The sequence below is a fragment of the Podarcis vaucheri genome, assembly GCF_965113315.1.
Source record: "Podarcis vaucheri genome assembly, chromosome: 1".
Classification (NCBI taxonomy): Eukaryota; Metazoa; Chordata; class Lepidosauria; order Squamata; family Lacertidae; genus Podarcis; species Podarcis vaucheri.
The window spans coordinates 45858125-45881972 of NC_138759.1; the positions used below are offsets into that span (position 1 = coordinate 45858125).

At 46.0% G+C, this 23848-nt stretch overlaps 1 protein-coding gene across 2 annotated transcripts in view; it reads right to left on the reverse strand.

Annotated features, from left to right (window-relative positions):
• Positions 1-2920: 2920 nt before the first annotated feature.
• SPTBN5 (spectrin beta, non-erythrocytic 5) overlaps positions 2921-23848 on the reverse strand; it is a 107684-nt gene continuing 86756 nt past the window's right edge. For both annotated transcript variants that reach the window (XM_082239075.1, XM_082239076.1), the window contains exons 57-70: positions 23427-23582; positions 22083-22300; positions 21080-21269; positions 18338-18514; positions 17384-17488; positions 16112-16687; positions 15791-15862; positions 14639-14725; positions 13525-13616; positions 12754-12839; positions 7321-7456; positions 6467-6582; positions 5024-5164; positions 2921-3919 (exon numbers count right to left, since the gene is read on the reverse strand). In XM_082239075.1, the coding sequence (XP_082095201.1) occupies positions 3774-3919; positions 5024-5164; positions 6467-6582; positions 7321-7456; positions 12754-12839; positions 13525-13616; positions 14639-14725; positions 15791-15862; positions 16112-16687; positions 17384-17488; positions 18338-18514; positions 21080-21269; positions 22083-22300; positions 23427-23582 (2298 nt within the window). In that variant the 3' untranslated portion in view covers positions 2921-3773. The remainder of the gene's footprint in view (positions 3920-5023; positions 5165-6466; positions 6583-7320; positions 7457-12753; positions 12840-13524; positions 13617-14638; positions 14726-15790; positions 15863-16111; positions 16688-17383; positions 17489-18337; positions 18515-21079; positions 21270-22082; positions 22301-23426; positions 23583-23848) is intronic.

Here is a 23848-nt window from a genome sequence, read left to right on the forward strand (position 1 = left end):
CATGGATCCTCAGGATCTTTGCATTGGGTCAGCCAAAATTCACCATCAGAGCACATAGCATGTCCATGGCTACAGCCTGTCCCCCCCCCAAAAAAAAATCACGCACCCACTGTTGCCTGGGGCTGCAATGGTGCAAAAACGTGGTTACAAAGCATGGATCCACATGGATCCTCAGGATCTTTGCATTGGGTCAGCCAAAATTCCCCATCAGAGCACATAGCATGTCCATGGCTACAGCCTGTCCCCCCCCCAAAAAAAAATCACGCACCCACTGTTGCCTGGGGCTGCAATGGTGCAAAAACATGGTTACAAAGCATGGATCCACATGGATCCTCAGGATCTTTGCATTGGGTCAGCCAAAATTCCCCATCAGAGCACATAGCATGTCCATGGCTACAGCCTGTCCCCCCCCAAAAAAAAATCACGCACCCACTGTTGCCTGGGGCTGCAATGGTGCAAAAACGTGGTTACAAAGCATGGATCCACATGGATCCTCAGGATCTTTGCATTGGGTCAGCCAAAATTCACCATCAGAGCACATAGCATGTCCATGGCTACAGCCTGTCCCCCCCCCCAAAAAAAAATCACGCACCCACTGTTGCCTGGGGCTGCAATGGTGCAAAAACATGGTTACAAAGCATGGATCCACATGGATCCTCAGGATCTTTGCATTGGGTCAGCCAAAATTCCCCATCAGAGCACATAGCATGTCCATGGCTACAGCCTGCCCCCCCAAAAAAAATCACGCACCCACTGTTGCCTGGGGCTGCAATGGTGCAAAAACGTGGTTACAAAGCATGGATCCACAGGGATTCTCAGGATTTTTGCATTGGGTCACCCCAAATTCACCATCAGATCACATGTCTGTGGCCACAGCATGAAGCACAAAAATGATACGTCCACTGTTTCATTCAGAATATTTTTTCCCTTGTTTTCCTCCTCTAAAAACGATGTGCGTGTTATGGTCAGGTGCGTGTTATAGAGCGAAAAATACGGTATTTGCAATATTGCCTTGTTTGCTTGTATTGCCTCCGTGTTTAGTCAGATCTGCTAGTTAAATTCAACAAACTCAGTCCACAACATGACTGCTTTTGCTTGTATTTGATCCTTTTAAACCTGAATCTATAGCTAAATTTGCCACAATAGAAGTGATTCAGAAGGGAGTTAAGTATCCTCTGCAAACACTTAATTGGAGATTTATTGAGGGTAAGGTTACCAGATTTTTTTCAATGAATCTGGGGACACTTTTCAACTTCAGTGGATTTTGTATGGGGACTGATGTGTAAATCCGGGGACGTCTGGTATCCTTACTCTAGGGCTGGGAATAGCACCTACCTGATGCGCTCAGAAAATGCGTCTGAGACATGCTGTGGTAAGCATTCACAGTGTTAGGCTAGATAGATGAACTGCTAATCTGACTCAATAAATAAATGTTGCTCTTTTGGTGCTTCGAGGCAGCTGATTCTAACAATGGTAGTATTTTTTTAAAAAATTGGCACTATAATATCGCTATTTGGACTGGCAGAGATCAGCAAAACCTCTAAATGAATTGTGATGTCAGGTGCCCTGATTCCACATGCCTGGTTCTTTGATGAGGCAACCTGTTACACCCAAGCAGTGCACAGTTGGTGATTCTATCTTTGCATGCAAAACCTGCTGGGGGATGCAATGGCAAACAGTTATGTTGTATAATTAAAAAGGAAGCCTTCAACATGTTTGCTGTAAATTGAACATACCCTGTAAAAAGCTGGTTTCCATTGCTTATGAATGCTCTGGAAGATGTTACTATAAACCTGAGGGTAGGCATGTCAGAGCCTTAAATAGTGTCAGAAGAATTTTGTCTCCACAGAACATTAAGTATTAAAAACCAGATCTTCAGCTGGAGCAAATTATATCCACTCTTCAGAAATTATTTGGGGTAATATGATTTATACTGTTTCAGAATGTGGTTCAAAAGTATTTGCATCTCTCATATAAAAGCAAGACCACCCAGAAATGGTATACAGTGGTACCCCGCAAGACGAACGCCTCGCGAGACGAAAAACTCGCAAAACGAAAGGTTTTTTCGTTTTCGAGTTGCCTCGCAAGACGAATTTCCCTATGGGCTTGCTTCGCAAAATGAAGCTTGCCCCGGGGACAGCGGGTCTTCTCTTTTGAAGCAAGGGGCGGTGGGGAGATCGCTTCTCCCCACCGCCCCTTGCTTCAAAAGAGGTCCGGGGGCAGCGGGAAGCGCTTCCCACTGCCCCCGGGCCTCTTTTGAAGCAAGGGGCTGCGGGGAGATCGCTTCTCCCGGTGCTCCGAAGCGGGGCGGGGGGGCGGGAACACCTTCCCCCACCGCCCCGCTTCAGAACGGTGCTCCGAAGCGGGGTGGGGGGGCGGGAACACCTGCCCCAGCCACCCCGCTTCGGAACGCTGCTCCAAAGCGGGGTGGGGGGGCGGGAACACCTGCCCCAGCCGCCGGGCTTCGTAGCGCTGCTGCGAAGCCGGGCCGGGGGGGGGCGGGAACACCTTCTGAAGGCGGGCGGGGGGCGAAAGTCTTTGTCTCCCCTGCCTGCCTTCCCAGGGGCTTTTAAATCGCCCCGGACAGCGGAGAAGTCCTCCGCTGTCCCGGGGCGATTTTAAAATGCCGCCCGCCAGCATTTTAAGATCGCCCGGACAGCGGAGAAGTCCTCCGCTGTCCCAGGGTTTTTTAAAATGCTGGGGGTGGGAAGAAAAGCCCTTGTCCCCCCCCCCAGCCTTCAGAAGAGGTCCGGGGACAGACTGTCCCCGGACCTGGTCTGAAGGCGGTTTCCCTAGGAACGCATTAATTGATTTTCAATGCATTCCTATGGGAAACCGTGCATCGCAAGACGAAAAAACCGCAAGACGAAGAGACTTGCGGAACGAATTAATTTCGTCTTGCGAGGCACCACTGTATTTTCATCATCTTGTCAAGAAATTTGAAATATAAAGAATAGGGACTTAAGAGACAAAGTATGACCAATTTTGTTCTAAAGCAGTCAAGGTTAAACATTTTTGGTGTGTTTTAAATAAAGCATTGCCACATTTAATAAAGGCAAAATAAATAGAAGTAGATGTAGTGTACTAGGAAGGAACTCAGGAATTTTTTTATTTTTTATTTTTGCTTTAAGAGTATCTCAGGAAGAACAAAAAAATATGCAGTTACTATGTGGTGACTGTAACTTCATAATAAAACAGTTGCAACAGTAAATCTTCGTGTGGGGTCAGTTTTATTTAAAGAGGTATGGTATATGAAAAAATGTTTTCCATTAGTTTAAACTAGAGAAACATCAGTATAAAATTTGGTCTCCATTCTATGTATTATCTAAAACCTAGTTCTCTCTGGAAAACAGTTTCTAAACATTAAAATGAAGGAACGCAAACAGTTTCATGCTTTTCTCTTACGATAGTGCATTTTTAATGCACAACCCATTGATGGCAACAGCCTAATGTAAGGGGATGGGCCAGCAGTGGGGAGAGGCTCTTTGTAGTCGCAAAGACCCTTTCACATGTTTAATATGTGAAGGAGGCTTAAGTCATCCTTTCTAGCAGTACTTCCCTCTAAAAAAATAAGTATGCTGAAAGCAGCCAGTCTACAGTCACTTTTATGGCTTTTCAATCCATATGGTTTACAGTCTGAAATATATTGGTGCTGAATTATTGACAGTGGCACTGTTTCTTGTTTTATTTACTTAGTGAAGGCAATAGGGTGTAGTCAAAAGAAGAACCCAGCACATCCACAGAACTGTAGCACTCTCTTTCATTTGCTGCTCTTATTTCTTGCTAAAAAGCTTTTTGAAGACATTCTTCTCTTTCTTTTTCTTCTGCTTTGTGACATCAATCTCTGGCTCTCTTCTCCCCAGGTTCTGCAGAGTGTCTAGGCTCTTGGTTACTTCAGTTTTTGGTTCAGCTTTGGCTCCTGAAAAACTAACCATTGTCAGCACCTGCCTAATCTCAGGAGGAAGCATATTTCACAACCAGTGTGCAACTGCAGAGATGGCCTTATTATATATTGCTGGGGAACTACCCTTTATTAGGCAATGGTGCAACCAAAAAGGCCTCCTAATGGAAAAGGGAAATTCTTCTACCTGAGAACTTAAAAATCTCGTGCTAGTCAGGATCCTTGTATTCTAACTGAGCCAATAGCCAGCTCCGTGTTGCCTATAGAGACTTACAGTAGCTCTCCATGGTTTCAGACAAGGGATTTTTTTCTCAGCCTTACCTGACTATGCTAGGGACCGAACCTGGGCTCCTTTCATGCAAAAATACCACTGAGCTATTACCTTTCCCCATCACGCTAAAAAGCTGTCATAATGCACTCCTGGAAGAATAACCACCCATCAATGTGACACCCTGTGCCAAATTCTATGTCTGATCTCCCTGGGTTGCCACTACTCAAGGAGCAGAAGCAGAATTTATAATGGTAAAAAAACTAAGGGGCTATCAGGCCTTATACTACAGCATCTGCTAAATCAACTTGGCTCCTATTCTGGTGATTTAGAAGTGGTTGTTTTGGAACTGACACAGCATTTTACAGAGCTGCTTTACTGAATGCCTTGCAGGCTCTGTTGGCGGGTGATTTGTCTGTGTTTGACATACATCCCCAATGTAGGAATTTAAGTTTTGGGGAAAGGCCAAATATGTAATGAGAACAAGGAGGAATTTCACACAGAGGCGTGTAATTGGAGCAGATTCCTCAGTTCATTATTCCAACCCCCTAAGAATTTGATATATTTCCTAGCCAACCCTGTTTTTCCACTCGATTCCTCCTAATTTATAATCTCACATTTTAACCAACATTTCCCATGGACTATATCATTTTCTTAGTTGATACATTCCACACCTCCTCAGGGATAAAACAGAGATGGAGGGTGGATGTGTGTTTAAATGTGTTAAATTGAAATTAACATATGCACAAAATGAGTGCAACCACCCCTTCAAGCTGATGTTTATGAATTGTATAATTGTATCTCAAGTTACCCAGAAAATTGCCCCCTTCTGCCTAAATGCAGTTAAACTTTACCTTGGACTCCTTGATCCAGAGTTCCTGTCTTTCCTCCATTAGGATAAGGCTGTGCTTTATGATAGCTTTGAGGGTGCTCTGATAGACTGGACATCAACAGTGTTACTGGATCAGACTCCACGGAGTGCACCGAAGAAACATCTGAAATGAGTTATTAGCACATCTTTAATGGTCCTGTAGGACGCGGGTGGTGCTGTGGTCTAAACCACTGAGCCTAGGGCTTGCCGATTGGAAATCAGTGGTTCGAATCCCCGTGACGGGGTGAGCTCCCGTTGTTCGGTCTCAGCTCCTGTCAACCTAGCAGTTTGAAAGCAAGTCAAAGTGCAAGTAGATAAATAGGTACCGCTCCGGCGGGAAGGTAAATGGCGTTTCCATGCACTGCTCTGGTTTCGCCAGAAGCGGCTTAGTCATGCTGGCCACATGACATGGAAAAACTGTGGGCAAATGTTGGCTCCCTCAGCCAGTAAAGTGAGATAAGCGCCGCAACCTCAGAGTCGTTTGTGACTGGACTTAACTGTCAGGGATCCTTTACCTTTAATGGTCCTGTGGCTGAGTAAAGCTACCATCAAAAATATTTATAGATCACTATTGGTTTATTCAAGTCACAAATAAGGACTTGAAAAAATCTGTTGACTTGGGACTGCTGGAAGTTTATCAAGCTTCTAGCACAGAGCTTTCCAAACTTTTCATGTTGATGACACACTTTTTAGACATGCATCATTTCACAAGACAGTAACTCAGTTTTACTAGCAAAGCAGAGGTTAAACTAACCCTTTTCCAGTCCCGCAAGGAGCACGGGGAGCGTTCATGCAATACACTTATACACTGCAGATGACTCACGAATGTTGCGACACACAGTTTGGAAAGGTCTGCTCTAGCAGGCTACAGTATGCGTCTGATGAGCTCTGTTCACCAAAGTGGGTTATAAATTGGGGAGGCCTGACCTAGATAAAGTACAGTTCTCATCTCCTAATTGAATGAATCATTTATCCTACACCTCTATTACTCTCCACCACCTTCAATGTTTTCATAATGAAAGAAGATGAGAGAACTGATAATAGATTAATAATAATGCTTTTAATTCTGTTTATGGAAGCCAGAGGAGGTCTGTATCAAATTTACGTATGTACCATGAAGAAAGCAATTAATCTGTGCACTTGACTGGTAAGAATTTTGCATATTGCTATGGTCAATGGCCAAAATATCATCAAAATATTAGATTAGTAAACTGGATTATACTATATGGCAGAATAATATGGTGTATTTTTATATGTTAGCTGCCCTGAGTTCCTGTCAGGGAAAAAAAATATGAACAAACAAACAAACATACAACAACAACAGCAACAACATTACACAGCATGTTTTCATTTCTATATTATGTAGTTTTCCCCTCTTAGGTGTATTTTTATATTTTTAATAAAAGAATTTTTTCCCCATTATTACCAGAATCTTCAGAATCCTGAGCAAAGATTATACTAAAATCCTGTGTCAATTCTCCTGATTCCTGGGGATTTCCAACAGGTTTTTTTCCTTTTGCAACTTTGAAGGAAGGTGTTCTCCTATCAACAAACAGTATTAAACAGATATTAGCTTTCCTCTGCTGAAAACTTAGATAACAAATACAAGTTTAAATTAATTACAGTATATCACACCCTTAACTGTAAATATATTAAGGGCAAGAAACCAAACAAAGAACCATCAATCATTTTGTCGCAAGTCCCGTGGAGGTGTCATGCAGGGGATGGCCTGATCCAGAGAAAGAATGGGCAGAGATTTCAGTGAGGTATTTGGCAGAAGTAAGTGCTGGTTTTAAGACACTGGCATTCCTGATCCTAATAATTTCCACCAGCATGATTTCCAGCAACATGCCTGTCCATGCTTACCTTTTGCCCAGCGTTTAAAGCGCTGTCTGTTTTGTTTTGTTTTTGCCCCACCCAGTGCTTTCCCTGTGAAAACATACTTTTTAACAAGAATCGGAACAAACAGCAATTCAGATTTTTAGCAGATTGCCGTTTGCTCTGATTCAGTGGAAGAGAGTGGGCTTTTGCAGTGAAAGAACTGCAGGGGGAGTGCTGAAATGTGGCACTTTAAAGCATGGACCTGTCCCCAGAAATGTGGCACAAAATGAAGTCTGGATGACCCGTACGTATTGTCATCATTTCTGATAGGAGTGTTTATAAGATGTAGAGGCATATCTATGCCGTAAAAGACAATCTATGTTACTTAGGTTACTGCAGTCTTTACAAAGATGATGGATAAGTAACATTTGACCCGACATATACAAAATCAGTGTGTACCTGAGAAGCAGACTTTTGGTAATCTCCTTGTTGGCAGAACTCCCAGCTGCAGAGATCCAAGGTTTTATCGGAGGCCTCGTTGCATTTGTAGTGGCTAGAAGTTCATTCCGCAGAGAACGCAGGCTGTTATGGTGGCCTTGTAGAACCCAAGTAAAAAATACATAATATGGATGAAAGACAATTAATAAGAAGGATTAGTTTTTAAACACTGCTCCTGAGCTACAGCCCTTATCCAGTGTGGTGTAGTGATTAAGAGCGGTAGTCTCGTAATCTGGTGAACCGGGTTCGCGTCTCCGCTCCTCCACATGCAGCTGCTGGGTGACCTTGGGCTAGTCACACTTCTCTGAAGTTTCTCAGCCCCACTCACCTCACAGAGTGTTTGTTGTGGGGGAGAAAGGGAAAGGAGAATTGCCAGAGCTGCTTCCAGATCCGAGCTCACAGAGGATCACGCTAGCCAGCATTCACTGCATAAAAGTCTTTATTGATTTACAGTTTCCATTTTCAAGCTGTAGCGCGCAACTCTACGTCTTATAAGCTAGACCGGTGAAGCTCTGTCTGAGTCTCCGCCTCCTGTACACCAACTTAATACCCTAGCCTTACTCCACCTTTTCCTCCTGACCGTTCTTCTCTGGGTCCCTCTGCCCCCCGTGGTCTCTTCCTTCCGGGACTCTTCTGACGCTGACCCCCCGGACCCTTCTGTCTCCTTGCGGCGGGCTTTAGGACCTGGCTCCCTTTCCGGGCTGCTTACTGTGCCGCCTTCCTGTGCATTTGAACTTGGCGCGCGCGCCCAACCTCCCACTTTCCGTTTGACCGTTTCTTCTCTCTCCGATGGAGGTGTGGCCACTCCTGACTCATGTCCTCCCCCCTGCGGCGAGCCGCCTGATCCCGATGCCTGGCGCCCTTCTCCCCCACTGCGCTCTGTTGGGGATGTTGGCCCCAATTTCCAACTGCTGCTCTCTGAACCCCCTTTTGTCCCTTCTTCCTGGGGTGTCCCCCTAAGCTCCCCCTTGCTCTGGTCACTGGCGCTCCTTTCTGTGAATCTTCCGATTCACTGGAAAGACTCGGAGATCTCGGGTCGTCGTCATCGCTCATCTTTCCTTCGGACTCCTCCCCTTCACTCTCTGTCTCCTCCCTTGCCCTCGCCTCTGCTCCTGAACCCCTGACATCCATCCCCCCCTCGAAGCCCCCCCTTTCCCCCTCCCCTCCTTCAGGTGTGGGTGCTGGGTGCTCCATCGTCATGGGGACGAATGCCGGATACAGTTCGCGTCCTGTGGCGGGCATCCAGCTGAAGACTTCCGGTTCTTCCTCCTTGCGTTCGTCGACGACGGTCAACTCCTCTTCCATCTCTGTGCCGCCATGCTCGAACCCAAGATCCTCCTCGAACACGTCCACATCAGTCTCTGCGTCGGTCGCTCCCGGGTCCGTCGCTCGAGCTGGACCCTCCAGCCACTTCCTGCGCCACTGCTCCTCTGGTCGATCATCCCACCAATACGAGGGTTCTGAGGCAGATCCCGAGGGTGACCCCTCCGGGGAACGCGTTTCCAGTGTCGGTTCCTCATCCGAGTCGAACCCCATGAACGTGCTGGCGGAAAGCGTGGGTGTGAAAAGCCAGTCGTCGAAAAACTCGGCTGGCATGGGCCTGTGCGGGAAGAGGGCATGAAACTCTTCTTTGAGCAGAGGTTCCTCCAAAGCGTAGCCTGGCACCCAGCTGTTGGCACTGGCTGGGGTGCCCTCTCTGGCGAGAAGGTATTCTACCCCCTCTTCCCCCCATCTATAGTCCAAAATCTCTGTGACCTCGTTGAGGGGCTCTTCCTGCGGTACTCCCCCCTGCTCGGTCCCCCTCCGGAGCGGACTCGGTGCCGTTCCCGGTTCCTGAAATCTGTGAGGAGCCTTGTAGGGAGTGAGCACCGATCTGTGAAACACCGGATGCATCCTGGATCCCTCCGGAAGTGTCAGCCGCAAGGCCACCGGGTTGACCTGTGCCTCGACTTGGTAGGGCCCCAGTTGCTTATGCCCAAGCTTCTTCTTTGCCAACGATCTGGCCGGCACTGCGTGGGCTGCCAAATCTCTGGGGACTGCTTCACTGACTCGTCTGGCTGGGCCCCAGTGCCTCTGTCTCCAGCCAGACTCCGTCGTTTCCCTGCTGTGAGTCTCCGTGCTGAGTAGCTGCAGTCACCGTTGCAGAGGCTGCATTGAGCTTGTGGATCCTCTGGGGACACTCTTTCGCCATGTGTTGAGGACTTTTGCAGATGTAACATTTCCGGTTCCCTCTAGGAGGCTTCGCTTTGACTGCTCCCGGCGCTAGGGCTCTGGTTGCTGACTGAGCCCTAGCACCGCCAACCTCCATAGGTTCCGCTCCCCCTCCTGGCGGAGGCGTGGATTGCGCACGCGCTGCTTCTCTGGGAACGAAGGAGAACCCTCTCGCTGGTTCGCGCCCTCCACGCCCTTCGTCCCTGCTCCATGGACGTTCCTCCAGCCGCACCCCAACCGTCAGCGCCCTCTGAACGACCTCCTGCATGGTCCGGGGTCTCTCCCCCCTCGCAATTTCGTCTTTAACCGCTCCGCTCAAGCCTTCCCAAAAGGGTCTCTGACTGGAGCCAAATCTCTGTCCCATTCCAGGGCACTGACCAGTGCAAAAAAGCGGGCATGATACTGCCTTACACTGGCCCTCCCTTGCTTCAGTCCGTGCACCTCTTTCCGGGCAAGATCCACGTCTATGCTTGATAAAAAGCACGCATCCATCGCTTTAAGGAAGGCATCCGCACTTTGGAGCGCCGGATCCTTATCTCTCCACAAATTGCGCAGCCATGCTTTAGCATCTCCATGCAAATGGGACATGATAAACCCCACCTTCTCTTGCTCATCTCTAAAGTCCTTGTCCAGCAGTTGCAGCGCACACTGTACATCTGCTCGGAAGTTGGGGTACTGTTGTAAATTCCCATCGAAGTGAGATACAGTGGTACCCCGCAAGACGAATGCCTCGCTAAACGAAAAACCCGCAAGACGAAAGGGTTTTCCGATTTTTAGAGGCTTCGCAAGACGAATTTCCCTATGGGCTTGCTTCGCAAGACGAAAGCCCATAGGGAAATCTCCTGGGACAGCGGGGAAGTGCAGCGTGCCTTCTCCTCTGTTCCCAGACCTGTCCTGAAGGCTTGTGGTGGGAGGTCCGGGAACAGAGGAGAAGGCGCGCAGTGCTTCGCCTCTGTTCCCGGGACTTGCGTGGGAGGAGGGTTTTTCCTCCCCACCGCCAACATTCAGAACAGCATTCTGAATGTTGGCGGTGGGGAGGAAAGCCCTCCTCCCACCGCAAGCCTTCAGGACAGGTCCGGGAACAGAGGGGAAGGCGCGCAGCGCTTCTCCTCTGTTCCCGGACCTGTTTTGAAGACTTGCGGTGGGAGGAAGGTTTTCCTCCCCACCGCCAACATTCAGAAGGCTGTTCTGAAGGCTGGCGGTGGGAAGAAAAGCCCTTCTCCCCCGCCAGCCTTCAGAAGAGTTCCCGGAGGGCTGCCTAGGCTGTGGATAGCAGCATGCTGCCCCGCGCAAGGGGCGCTCTTAAGCAGAGCGCCCCTTGCGTGGGGCAGACATTCGCAGCTTGGGGAGCCCTGCAGGACTTCCCCGCAGGGCTCTCCAAGCTGCAGATAGCAGCCTGCTGCCCCTATCCGCAGCTTGCAGAGCCCTGCGGGGAAGTCCTGCAGGGCTCCCCAAGCTGCGAATGTCTGCCCCGCGCGAGGGGCGCTCTGCTTAAGAGCGCCCCTTGCGCGGGGCAGCATGCTGCTATCCACAGCCTAGGCAGCCCTCCGGGAACTCTTCTGAAGGCTGGCGGGGGAGAAGGGCTTTTCTTCCCACCGCCAGCCTTCAGAAGGCTGTTCTGAAGGCTGGCGGTGGGGAGAAAAGTCCTTCTACCCCGCCAGCCTTCAGAAGAGGTCTGGGGACAGACTGTCCCTGGACCTGGTCTGAAGGCGGTCTCCATAGGAACGCATTAATTGATTTTCAATGCATTCCTATGGGAAACCGTTCTTCGCAAGACGAAAAACTCGCAAGAAGAAAAAACTTGCGGAACGAATTAATTTCGTCTTGCGAGGCACCACTGTACTAGACCGCCTGCTCTTCTCCCCAACCCAATTCCCTCCGGTTTGGGTGTCAGTTTCCCTTGCTTCGTAAGCATTTCCAACCTGACCTGGAGATCCTTGTAGGCGGCGGCTGCTTCCCCCTCTCTCTTCCTGGATGCGAGTACCTCGGCATTCAGTTGCCTCACTGCTTCTTGCAGATCCGATATCTGCTGTTCGGCAGTCATCTTGTCTGCCGTTCGTGAGCTCGTGAGTAGGCACCAGTCTTCACCCCTTTCTACTAGGTTTTAGGTGCCAAGATTTTATGAGACAGAGCTTACTGTCAGAGCTGCTTCCAGATCCGAGCTCACAGAGGATCACGCTAGCCAGCATTCACTGCATAAAAGTCTTTATTGATTTACAGTTTCCATTTTCAAGCTGTAGCGCGCAACTCTACGTCTTATAAGCTAGACCGGCGAAGCTCTGTCTGAGTCTCCGCCTCCTATACACCAACTTAATACCCTAGCCTTACTCCACCTTTTCCTCCTGACCGTTCTTCTCTGGGTCCCTCTGCCCCCCGTGGTCTCTTCCTTCCGGGACTCTTCTGACGCTGACCCCCCGGACCCTTCTGTCTCCTTGCGGCGGGCTTTAGGACCTGGCTCCCTTTCCGGGCTGCTTACTGTGCCGCCTTCCTGTGCATTTGAACTTGGCGCGCGCACCCAACCTCCCACTTTCCGTTTGACCGTTTCTTCTCTCTCCGATGGAGGTGTAGCCACTCCTGACTCATGTCCTCCCCCCTGCGGCGAGCCGCCTGATCCCGATGCCTGGCGCCCTTCTCCCCCACTGCGCTCTGTTGGGGATGTTGGCCCCGATTTCCAACTGCTGCTCTCTGAACCCCCTTTTGTCCCTTCTTCCTGGGGTGTCCCCCTAAGCTCCTCCCTTGCTCTGGTCACTGGCGCTCCTTTCTGTGAATCTTCCGATTCACTGGAAAGACTCGGAGATCTCGGGTCGTCGTCATCGCTCATCTTTCCTTCGGACTCCTCCCCTTCACTCTCTGTTTCCTCCCTTGCCCTCGCCTCTGCTCCTGAACCCCTGACAAGAATGTTAGCCGCTTTGAGACTCCTTAGGGTAGTGATAAAAGCAGGATATCAAATCCAAACTGTTGTTCTTCTTATCTTCAGTCAGTAAAGCTTCTGCTCTTTGAGCTGGATAGACCAATGGTTTGATTTGGTATAAGGCAGCTTTCTATGTTGTATCAGACTCTGGGGTACTTCAGTATGTGTGTCTTTTGCTTGTACAATTATGCACCTCTGTTGAGGCATCTTGTGGGAATGTCACATGGGCAGAAATAGGGCAATGCTGCATAAAATGAATCAAACAGCCTTACCTAATGTAGTCCATAATGCTTGCACCCAGTCTTCCATTAGCTTCTGAGAAGGTGCTGCGAAGTAGTACTCTGATCCATCACTCAACCTGTAAGTCACAGATTGAAGGAGGACTGAGTTCTGGGGTAGCCTTTCCCAATAAGTTATGTATAGGAAAACCCAGAATTCTCTTCTTTTGTTTTCAGTTGGGTTTTTCTTTTGAGATAAAGTTAAGGATACAGACAAAAAAAAGGACGACTAATATGTAATGATACAAAAAGATCACTAATTTCTGCAGTTTCGTTGGGATAAAGGAAACGACATTCAAATGAGTCTAGACACAGAGATGCATGTTTTAGACTGGGTGTGTGATGTGTGGGATAACCAACCTCATTTAACAAACATGAAGGAGCTAACTGTCCTGTCAGACTTAGCGAGGTCACTCCCTCTCACCTTGAGAGAAGAGGAATCAATAACTTAGTTACAGTGATGAAAGTTCCTAAGTCATATTTACTGCCTGTGCAACTTTTCCTGAATGCTGTATGGAAAAGCTAATGAATTTGACCTTTGTAGAATTTGTAAGTAAACAATTTTTAACGTATCAAACATGTGGTCTTTTTCTTTGCTAGGGGAAATTGGGAACTTTGGGAGGAACTTAGAAGGGGAGATTTTAAAGGCCTAACAGCCTAAATTTCCTTGCTTTACTTTGCCACATGTTTTGTGATTTTCTGGGGTTCTCTCACCAAAGAGTACTTGCCCCAAACTTGGATCTTTGCATCACCGACTTGATGTACCTTAGGCTGAAGGCGTGTTCTTTCCTAGAATACTCCGTCAACTTCTCACACTTGGCTCCAGCAATACTAAGTGATGAAATTGGAGTTGTATTCTGGCAAGGCAGAAGAAGAGATGATAACCAAAGACTTTCAATCCAATTTTTTCTGGTTTAAACACTTACTCATCCTGTATAGCTGGGGTGTCAATAATGCAGGAAAAGTTTCCTTGAAAAACTGCTCATCATTCACTATGAGGGTTTATCCACACTTCCCCTTGTCCTGTACCTAGAAAGCATGGTCCAAGTGATTTCCTGCTTGACCCATGCTTTCTTGGCATGGGTCTGAGTGGGTTTCCCCTTCTTCTGTTCCTTTCCTAGGAAAACCTGCTCTTTAACTCTAAATAGGGGCAAACACAAATATGGAGAAACCCACATTGTCATTAGGTCCTATGGAGCACTAAAGAGCAGCTTTCCCTGAGGGAAAGCAGAGGGGCAAGAGGAAGTGTCAATAAGCCCTCAGTGTTCCTTTGTGATGTGCAGGGGAGCATCTGGTACCTCCCAGGGCTTGTTCTCCATATATGTGGAGTGACAGTGAGGCATGGCTAAAGCTTCAGGTGGACTAATCCTGAATATGCCACAGAACCTACTTTAGCAGAAAGGAGTGTATTGGCATATAAACTGATATGGAAGGGAACATTAACAGCAGAAAATTTGAAAGCCACTACTGTAGGGTTATATGCCAATATCATGTTTCTCTGCACTAACAAATAACTAAGTATCATAACCTTACTGGCTCTGTCTGTCTGTCTGTACCATGGATCATCACTTACAATACTGAACATTGTTGGGGTCATGACCCAGCTCCTATTTTTAAAGGAACAGATTTCTGAATTTTGCTGCCCTAGGATATATTCATCTACAACTGTGTCCAGCTAATATACCAAAGATGAAGACTACCTCACCTTCAAGGCAGATTTCTATTGCTCAATATTTCTTTGCCAGGAATGTAGGTTTTCAGCATTTGTGTGTGTGTGAATTAGAAGACATTTTGACATGTATGTAGTGCATAAAATACCAAATACTACTAATAATAACACAGTCTTTAATAAGAACTGAAATATGGAAACACAAATTACCTGGAATGCTTCCTTTTCATCCCTGTAGATGTCAAGTTTTTGTCTTCCAAGTTTAACGTAATATCTGTTCCAAGCTCTTGACATTGGCTACAAAAGTCATAAAACCTATTACCTCTAAACATCAACTGTGCTGCTTATTACTGAATCACTGGGGGCTATTCATCACTTCATGGTTTGCTTTTACTCTGATTACATTCATCTAATGTACAGTGTTTTGTTTTTAGCCTCAACCATGCAGCTGGATAGTAGGATACGCTTTGCAATAGCTGAGCTATACAGTTCAGGGAGAGAGTCTTGTAAGGCAGGGATAGCGGAACCTGTGGCCTTCCAGATGTTGTTGGACTCCATCCTCCATCGTTCTTAACTATTGGATGTGCTGACTAGGCCTGATGGAAGTTGGAATCCAACATCTGGAAGGCTGCAGATTCCCTTTCCTCGTTGTAATGGCCAAGCTTCTCCACAAATTATTAAACATATAGTAATTAACATGGGCAAAGGTGAGATTTCCAAATGTGTTAAAAATCTGAAGTATTTTAATCCTCTCTGAGCTTTAAAATGCATCAGTGTGAAAAGGGTAAGTAAGAGAATGAAACAAAATCAATGGGATTTTTTTGGAACTAGCTGTATCAATGTCATGTGAACCAATCAATGTGATGTGAACATAATGTGATGAGGCTACTTAGGATGTAGGCAAAGGGGGGAAGATGGGATGTGGAAAGGTTGGGTAAAAGATGGGTGAAGCAGTATTCAACTAAACAATTGCACCAGCAGAATGACTTTTGATTGCACAATTGGACTCCCCTCCCTGCTCTGCATGCCCCCAACCTCTGTTCTGGGGTTTCTCCCAACCTTCTGGAGAAGATTTAGGGACTGTTGGGGAGGAGAGGAAAAGTCCTGATGCAAAATCCTTCTGCCCATGGAATAAGAAAAAATGAGCAAGGAGGGGAAATCTCAGGAAGGGATAGGTGTATGGGGATTAGCAAGGGTAATTCCACAGGTATTATATCAAGAGTTTTCTTGATTCCCTCCACCCCACCCAAGAATCCCTGTTACAATCACCTCAAAATGGGAAAGAAGATTAGGCTAACATGCTTTGCCTGTTCTGTTTATATATTATCTCATCTTTCCCTTGGCAGTTTAACTTGTGGTTACCTGTCTTCTTCCTGGAAGAATCTGATCCCTCTTTTCTAGGAAACCCTCCATGCTCTGCTGATTTGCAGGAACCTGGAATCCACAAGGCAATTTCAGAGATCTTAAATTGGTTGGAAGAATGCTTGATTATAGCACTAATTAATATCCCATAGTTAAGGGCCACTTCACGTATTACAGAGTTATCAGCTGCCAGTGAGTATTTGGTGTGTCCAGTATCCCCCCTAACCCTTTAATTTCTAACATAGAAAAAACAAATTATAGATTTATGTAGCTTTCATTTAGTGTAGGGGTTGCCATGGGCGCAGATAAATGGCAACCTACCTGAAAAGCAGTTTCTGATCTCTCAGGAGGTAAATCCAAGGATGGCAAAGTTGGATAAATGTCAAATGATTCACTCGTGGGCACAGTCCTCACTTTTTTGGTTTCTACATCAGAGAGAGTGCCATCGTTTGTGTTTTTCATATTTGATGGTTTGAAATCACTAGCGTGTGGTACCACCAAATCACTGTCAGTTGGCTGGATTTTTAGGTTAGAGGGTAACAAGGACACCAAAGAAGTCTGAGTTCCTAAATCTGAATTTTGTAGGCTAAGCGACACTGATGAAGGAGAACTGACATTGCTGGAGTCGGTCAACATTAGATCTTCTCCAAGGCCACATTTGTGCAAATTCTCTTTGGACTTTTGCGTAGGAGACACACCACATTCTAGGGGAATCTTTAATGTGTCCGTCGAAGAAATAGATGGCAATGGTTGAGTTCGCTTCGGATCAAGATGTTTCGTGTGAGATGTTCTCCTGTCTGAACATCTTCTTCTTAGAGAGGGAACCTTGATCACTTTCCCTTTTTCTCGTTGCCCACTCTCCTTAGCATCAATTTGTTTCAATAGTTTCAGTTCCCTCTGAAAGAAACAAAAAGTGTACCTGAATGAAAATGAAGTAAAAAAACAAGTAGTTGTGAGCCATGGACATACCTGCCACAGATACTATTGAGGCTGCCTGCCACAAATACAATTTGAGGTGAAACCAGCGAGATCAGGCTATAATTTGGGCGGGTATACGGGTGTGTTACATAAATCTGTCAATTTTGGTTTCTCATTTGCTCCGTTGCCACATTAGTTTGCACCTTTTAAAAAAATAATGTTCACAGTATAATTTGTCTGCATGCCCTTCTCCTAATATATTATCACATTTGTAAGCAATTTCCCCCTCATATAACACCTTTTGGTATGCTTTCACTAAACATACTTTTAAATACACTTTCCCCCAATATACGCTTTTGTGTACCTATATTTTATTTGGGAAACTACAAAAGAGAAAGCAGGAAAATCCCAGCAAGGTGTTTGGCAGCAGCTGCATTTCCTCACCATGTTTTCTCTTTCAATTCACCCTTTTCTGCCTTGACCTTCCTTGGCTGTTATATACACCTGGGGAAAGGCAGAGGATACCTGAGGGCTATCCATCTTAACAAGAAATTCAGCTGCGAAACCACAGGGTCCCACTCTTTATTGGGAAAGATAATGAGAGGTATTGATATAATTTGCCTTTGTGCAACATGGCCTGCCCCAGGAAGCATTCACCAGCTTCTGTTACATTACCTTTGTCTTTCTGTTCAGCTGCGCGAATTTCTCCTCTTGGGCCTTTAGAATTTTTTCAAAATCTTGATGTTTCTTCAAGAGGTTTTCCACATCAGAGACTGAATGCTGGGGATGGGAGCAAATCAACAGAGGCGACCATTTGAAACAGAAATACCACGAGAGAAGTGTTGGCAATGATGGGAAACGGAAGAGGCTGAAATTGTTCAAAGTTGGTTGAGGGAATAAAGCTTCATTTGAAATTGACGAGGCTCGTGTGACATTTTAAGTTTCCTCATTAAAGGGGCTGCATCTTGATCTTGAACATTTTGGAGGCAATAATATTTGGGCATTTGCTCCTGCCATGTGGCCGGAAGAGTCAGTCAGTCTACAATCACAGTTTCCATTGTACTAAGTATTATGCAACAGATCAGTTGCAATGAGTATTGTGCAACATACTCATAAGCTGCAGCCCTGTGCCATGATATATTCCAAACACTGGCAGAGGAAGAGGAGTGCAGGGGGAGTGCACCGCCCCCGGCAGCAAGATTCCTGTGGGGTGCCATCATGGCTGCTCCTCTGCCCGCACTGGGCGCCACGCCCTGGGACACACACCAGCCCCGCCCACACCTGTTCTCTGCCCCACCCATGAAGCTCCGCCACTGATTCCAAAGGTGTTTTTCCTGCTGTAGGACAGGGGTGGCTAACCGTTTGTGGTCTATGGGTCACATTCAGTCTTGACCATGGACCACATGCCAGCAGAGGACATGGTGACCGCACAGTGCAATATGCATGCGCGTGTACACACACACACACACACACACACGGCACTTGTAGGGAGCAGAAACATTTGCACAGGGAGCTGGAGTAGACCACCCTGTGCTGGGAATTAGCCTAGCAATTGCCTTGTGCTATGCTAAGCAGGCTGTGTATCCAGAAAAGCATGCCAGCATTTAAGTTTATGTTAACCTAACTCACCCCATAGCTAGGATCTGACAGAAAACCCTCCTTGGTTGTCATCCAAGCTTCAGCTAGGTCCAGCTCTCTTCTCAGTAACTGGATCTCCCAGTTTTCCTCGTACAAATCCTTCTTCATGTCCCAGCATTCCCGCACCATTCTCATTAGCTCCAACAGTTCTGAGAGCTTCTCTTCAATCTGCAGTAATAGTAGTAATTAACAACAACAACAACAACAACAACAATATATTACTTATACCCTGCCCATCTGGCCAGCCCCCCCAGCCACTCTGAGTGGCTTATAACAGGATATTAAAAACACAGTAAAATATCAAATATTTAAAACTTCCCTAAACAGGGAACAATTCACAATTCCCAAGATTTAAATTGAAGGAAGGGTGGAGGAAGATAAAGGAAGTGAACATTTTTATTTGGCATTCAAAAGGTGGACTGAATATATGACCTCCCCTTGTGTCCATTTGGAAAGTATGGTTTTGTATTTTGCAAAACCACAGAAAGTTACTTATAAAAAATGATAGATTTAAACAAATGAATCAACCAAATATCAGTAGATATTGGAAAGATAAAACATCTGTATTGTCAAAAAACACCACTGCAAAGGTTCCAGTTGAAATGTCTGCTTGAGTGTTGCTATTCTTATTAGCAGGATTACGCTATTAAAAATGAGAATGGATTCAAGAAGAGCAAGAATGATGGGAGTTATATTCCTACAACACCTGGAGAGCCACCCTTGCTTTACAAAGTCTGTAAAACAGACTTTGGGCACCTTTACTCACCCAGACAAATTTCAAACATAGCATTTTTTTCAGTGAAACTGCATGTACCTGGAACACACACCATTGCATGCAGTAAAAAAAAAACCTTAGGCACACAAGCTGCCCAAGCTATCCTCTTTACAAAGAATGCTTTCTCCTAGGCCTGCCATGCACTTTCAGGTTTGCTGGTTGGATAAGACAAGCCCATCTGTTCTCCTGCTCTGCGAGTAGCATTTATTTTTATTTTCGAAACAGAAACAGAAACACAGTGGGGTTTCTCAAAGTATGTAAAGTGACGTCCATAAGAGCAACAGGATCTTTTAACAAATTCTGAAGATGTTCTTACCCCCATGATCTGCAGATCTCCTTACAAATTATACACAAGGCAAGTCGAGTATCATTGTAAAGGTCAGTGTATGAAGTTACATAGATATCAAGACCGTGGGGTGCTTTTCAAATGAAGCTCTCTCCTCTCCCCCCTTTCCTAATAGTCTGCAAAAGGACCACATGTCTGAGGAAGCCCCCAAGGCCCTTAAACCCGACCTGTTTGCTCCATATCGGGTTGCACTTCTGCTCTGCTCAACACAGCTTATGCTTTTAGATCACAAGATCGGAGATTTACTAATTTAGTTTTTATTTCTTTTTGAAGTCAGGCCTAAGAGAACCTTACCCACCACATCCATATTTTATCCTCCTTGCAATAAGCCCAAACAGAAGGGAATGCTTGCAGATAGTGATATGTGCTCAAGTTCACTCTGGGAGCTGCTGTTGCTGAGAATAAACTTGAAGTTGGCTCCTCCATGTTGTGTGGCTGAGGCTGCCAACTCCAAAGTCCATACATCCACATCATGTAGGAAGCACAAGAGCAAGATGTGCTGTAGTAATTTTAGATCTCATTGGCAAACTAGGTTTAAAAAATCTCTTTGAGGTAGTCCTGAAGCAAATCAGTGCTAAAGAGAGTCTCCTCCCAGGCTAACTGCAGCATGGAGGGTATTTTTTAATCACATTTGTGGTTGAGGATGGAAGCCCTGAGGTCCTGGTGAAAATCGGTATTCCTGCACTTAGTACTGCATTTGTAAAAAAAACCCAAACTGGACACAGTTGTTAGCTATGCTGTTTAAAACATCTAGTTATGTCTCAGCTGTGTTTGGGAAGGCACAGCAGGAGGTTGAGGACAAAATATTTCCCCTTGATGGAAGGGGTGGTTTGAAGGTACCTGGCATAGCAACTTTGCTGGTCTGGGTAACATGGGCTCCTGGATGAGAGGGAGAATTCATTCCGGAGACAAGACTATGGGATAGGGTTTTTGATCATGTAGCCTGCTCAAACCATTTGAGAGATGGGCCACATTACAGTGGTACCTCAGGTTACATACGCTTCAGGTTACAGACTCCGCTAACCCAGAAATAGTGCTTCAGGTTAAGAACTTTGCTTCAGGATGAGAACAGAAATCGTGCTCTGGCGGCGCGGCGGCAGCAGGAGGCCCCATTAGCTAAAGTGGTGCTTCAGGTTAAGAACAGTTTCAGGTTAAGAACGGACCTCTGGAACGAATTAAGTACTTAACCCGAGGTACTACTGTATGTGTTACTTGGCCCTTTTCAGTATCCCGAGTTGCTGTTCCTAACTAATTTCTTCTCAATCAGTTCATTCAATAATATCTAACCCAAGAAGAAGAAGAAGAAGAAGAAGAAGAAGAAGAAGAAGAAGAAGAAGAAGAAGAATAGTAGTAGTAGTAGTAGTAGTAGTAGTAGTTTGGATTTGATATCCCGCTTTATCACTACCCGAAGGAGTCTCAAAGCGGCTAACATTCTCCTTTCCCTTCCTCCCCCACAACAAACACTCTGTGAGGTGAGTGGGGCTGAGAGACTTCAAAGAAGTGTGACTGGCCCAAGGTCACCCAGCAGCTGCATGTGGAGGAGCGGGGAAGCGAACCGGGTTCACCAGATTACGAGACTACTGCTCTTAACCACTACACCACACTGGCTTACCTCTATGGACATAAAGTGCCCAGCCTTCAATAGGTTGTTTCCGGCTTGTTCCAAGTCTTCGTATTTCAGCCACTGCATCTCTATATCACGCTTGTGTTCCTCATGGCGTTTAATAAGCAGCTCAGCACCAAGAAGATCATTGGCCAGTTCCTCGGATATAATCAGGGCTTGCATTTCCTTGGCCCAGGCCCTAAAGGAGTTAACCAAAGGGGAGGCTCTGAGCACCAATATTTTGGCCATGAATAAAAGTGGAAGGGATTCCACTCATTCAAAGGGCAGGTGGAAGTTTTTTCATTCACAACATTAGTGCACACACAATAGCTTTCTATTGTACTTAAAGTGCACCCAAACAATTCTCAGAGGGATTATGGCAGCTCGAAATGGTGCTAAAATGTTCTAGCAGCTTTCCTGGTATCAGTGTCAAGCTGACTGACTGGTAGTTACCTTGGTCTTCTCCCCCCCTTTTTTTAAAGATGGGGACAGCATTTGCCTGCCTCCAGGCTGCAGGGACCTTACATGTTATTTATTTGTTTGTCTTTGTTTTTTCTGATGAATTGCATTTTTTATTGTTGAAACGGTTATCTATGTTGTTTCTAACGATTTCATATGGGAAGGTCTGGAATAAACCCAGAAAAATTGTGGGGGGGGGACCCAGTCCCCCCTTTTTTTCACTTTTCCCACAAAGCTGTTTAATTTTTTTTTGAAAAAAACCAAACAGTTCAATATAGTTTGAATATTCCACACACTCCCCCCCTATCCCCCCCCCAAATCTTTGGAAAAACCTGGAAACCCCCCATGCCCCCCTGGCCTTCCCATCGACTCTATTTTGTTGCTGGAAAAACAGCATGTATATTTTAAATTAAGTACACACACAAACTGCTCTGTTACAATCGCATATTGGTCCCATTGACATAAACTGATTTTACGGTGCCAATGTTCCACCTTTATTGCTTTAGCACATCCAAGGATCTTCATACTGTGCATTTGTTCAGCTTGTACGTACATTAGTTCTCTGCAGTCATTGAAGTAGATCTGAACATGTTCTGCCTGCTGCAGCTTCTGCTTTCTCTCCAGACACTTCTTGTCCAGTAGCTCCCAGCACTCATCTGCCTCTGCTAGTCTTTTCATCATGTTACTCCTGGGCTGAGGGTATAGGCGGCCAAGACGCCAGGCCTCCCCCCTGATCCTTTCCAGCTCTTTTGCAATGACGGCTAATTCCCTCTGGAACACAGCAAGGGAAGTTAACTGAAGTCTGCAGGATATGGTGTCTCTTATTTATTTATTTATTTCATAACTGCATATGAATTCTTTATAAAGTGGAGTGAACCTAGAGAAGTTCTGAATTCTAAAAATAAAAAAAGTTGGTGGAAATGTGCAAATAACCTTTTTGTCTCACAAATATTGCCCCCAATTAACTTGGCTTAAGGGGAATTGCATGAATTCTAGGCAGATGTGGGCCTGCAACTCTAAATTTAGGTGGCCCGTAAGCTCAGAGACCAGCCTGAACGTGTAGTTAATGTGCTCAAGGATTTTGTTCAGTCCACATTTTTGAAACAAACTAGCCTGATTTGCAGTTCTCATACTAATTTACAGATCAAAGAGCAGTTCTCATTTGCTTTTTTCTACTTCTTCAAATTTTGAAAAACAGCTCTCAGCCCCAAAAAGCTACAGAGTTTCAGGTCGTTGATTAAGAGCAGAGAAGGGAAGTGAGGCTATTCAATCACCTCTGTAGTGAGACCATCTGCCTGTGGCCTTCCCTGCAGTGTCTCCCAGCAGCCCATTCCATTAGGCTATCCGAATAGTTTCCATCCCAGCTAGTCATTAAATACAACTTTAGGAGTGGGGTTAAAATGATTTTTTATTTTTAAAAAAGCCAGATTGCGCACAAAAATGTGTACTTCAAACTAAAACATGCACACAAAATCCAAATCTTCATGCAGTTTAACAACCGCCCCCCAAGGAATAATGCAGAAATGGGACAGAACAAACTTATGAACCAACAAAGAAAACTGACGTGGACCAAATAGAAACTGCTTTTGTCCATCCATAGTAGTGAAGTGTTTTCTGTAAAAGTGAAATAAGAACTTATTTCTGGAAGGGAACGAACAACAAGAGTACAAGAGCTGGAACCTCTGCAAAGGAAAATTCAGGATCTTTTGATTTCATTCATCATGCAGCCAGCTCAGGGGTAGCCAATGTGGTGCTCTCCAGATGTTGTCCCACCATGCCTGATCACTGGCCACAATGGCTGGGATTTGAGAGAGCTGATGGGACCCCAACAACATCTGGAGGCCACCATCTTGGCTATCCTTGATGTCGTTTTTTCAAGGTGGTCCATTCCACTTACCTCGAGTCCCTCATGTTGGCTGAGGAGAGTCTGCACACCTGGCAGGTCATAGCCATAATCATCTCTATCCACAACCGCCTCTTTCTCCTGCATCCAACCCTTTAGGTCATCCACATCACGGTCATATTGGTGAACCTCATGAGCAGCTCTGAGATTCTGATGAAGGGAAAGATGTGTTAGCAATGCCAGCCTTACGGTCACAGTATTGCAGCAGACATGAAAACAGGAAAACTGCAGCTAGAATGCTATGCATGGTACAATCTTAAATGTCACTCTAGATATTAGGTAAAGGTAAAGGGACCCCTGAACATGAGGTCCAGTCGTGACTGACTCTGGGGTTGCGGCGCTCATCTTGTTTTACTGGCCAAGTGAGCTGGTGTACAGCTTCTGGGTCATGTGGCCAGCATAACTAAGTCGCTTCT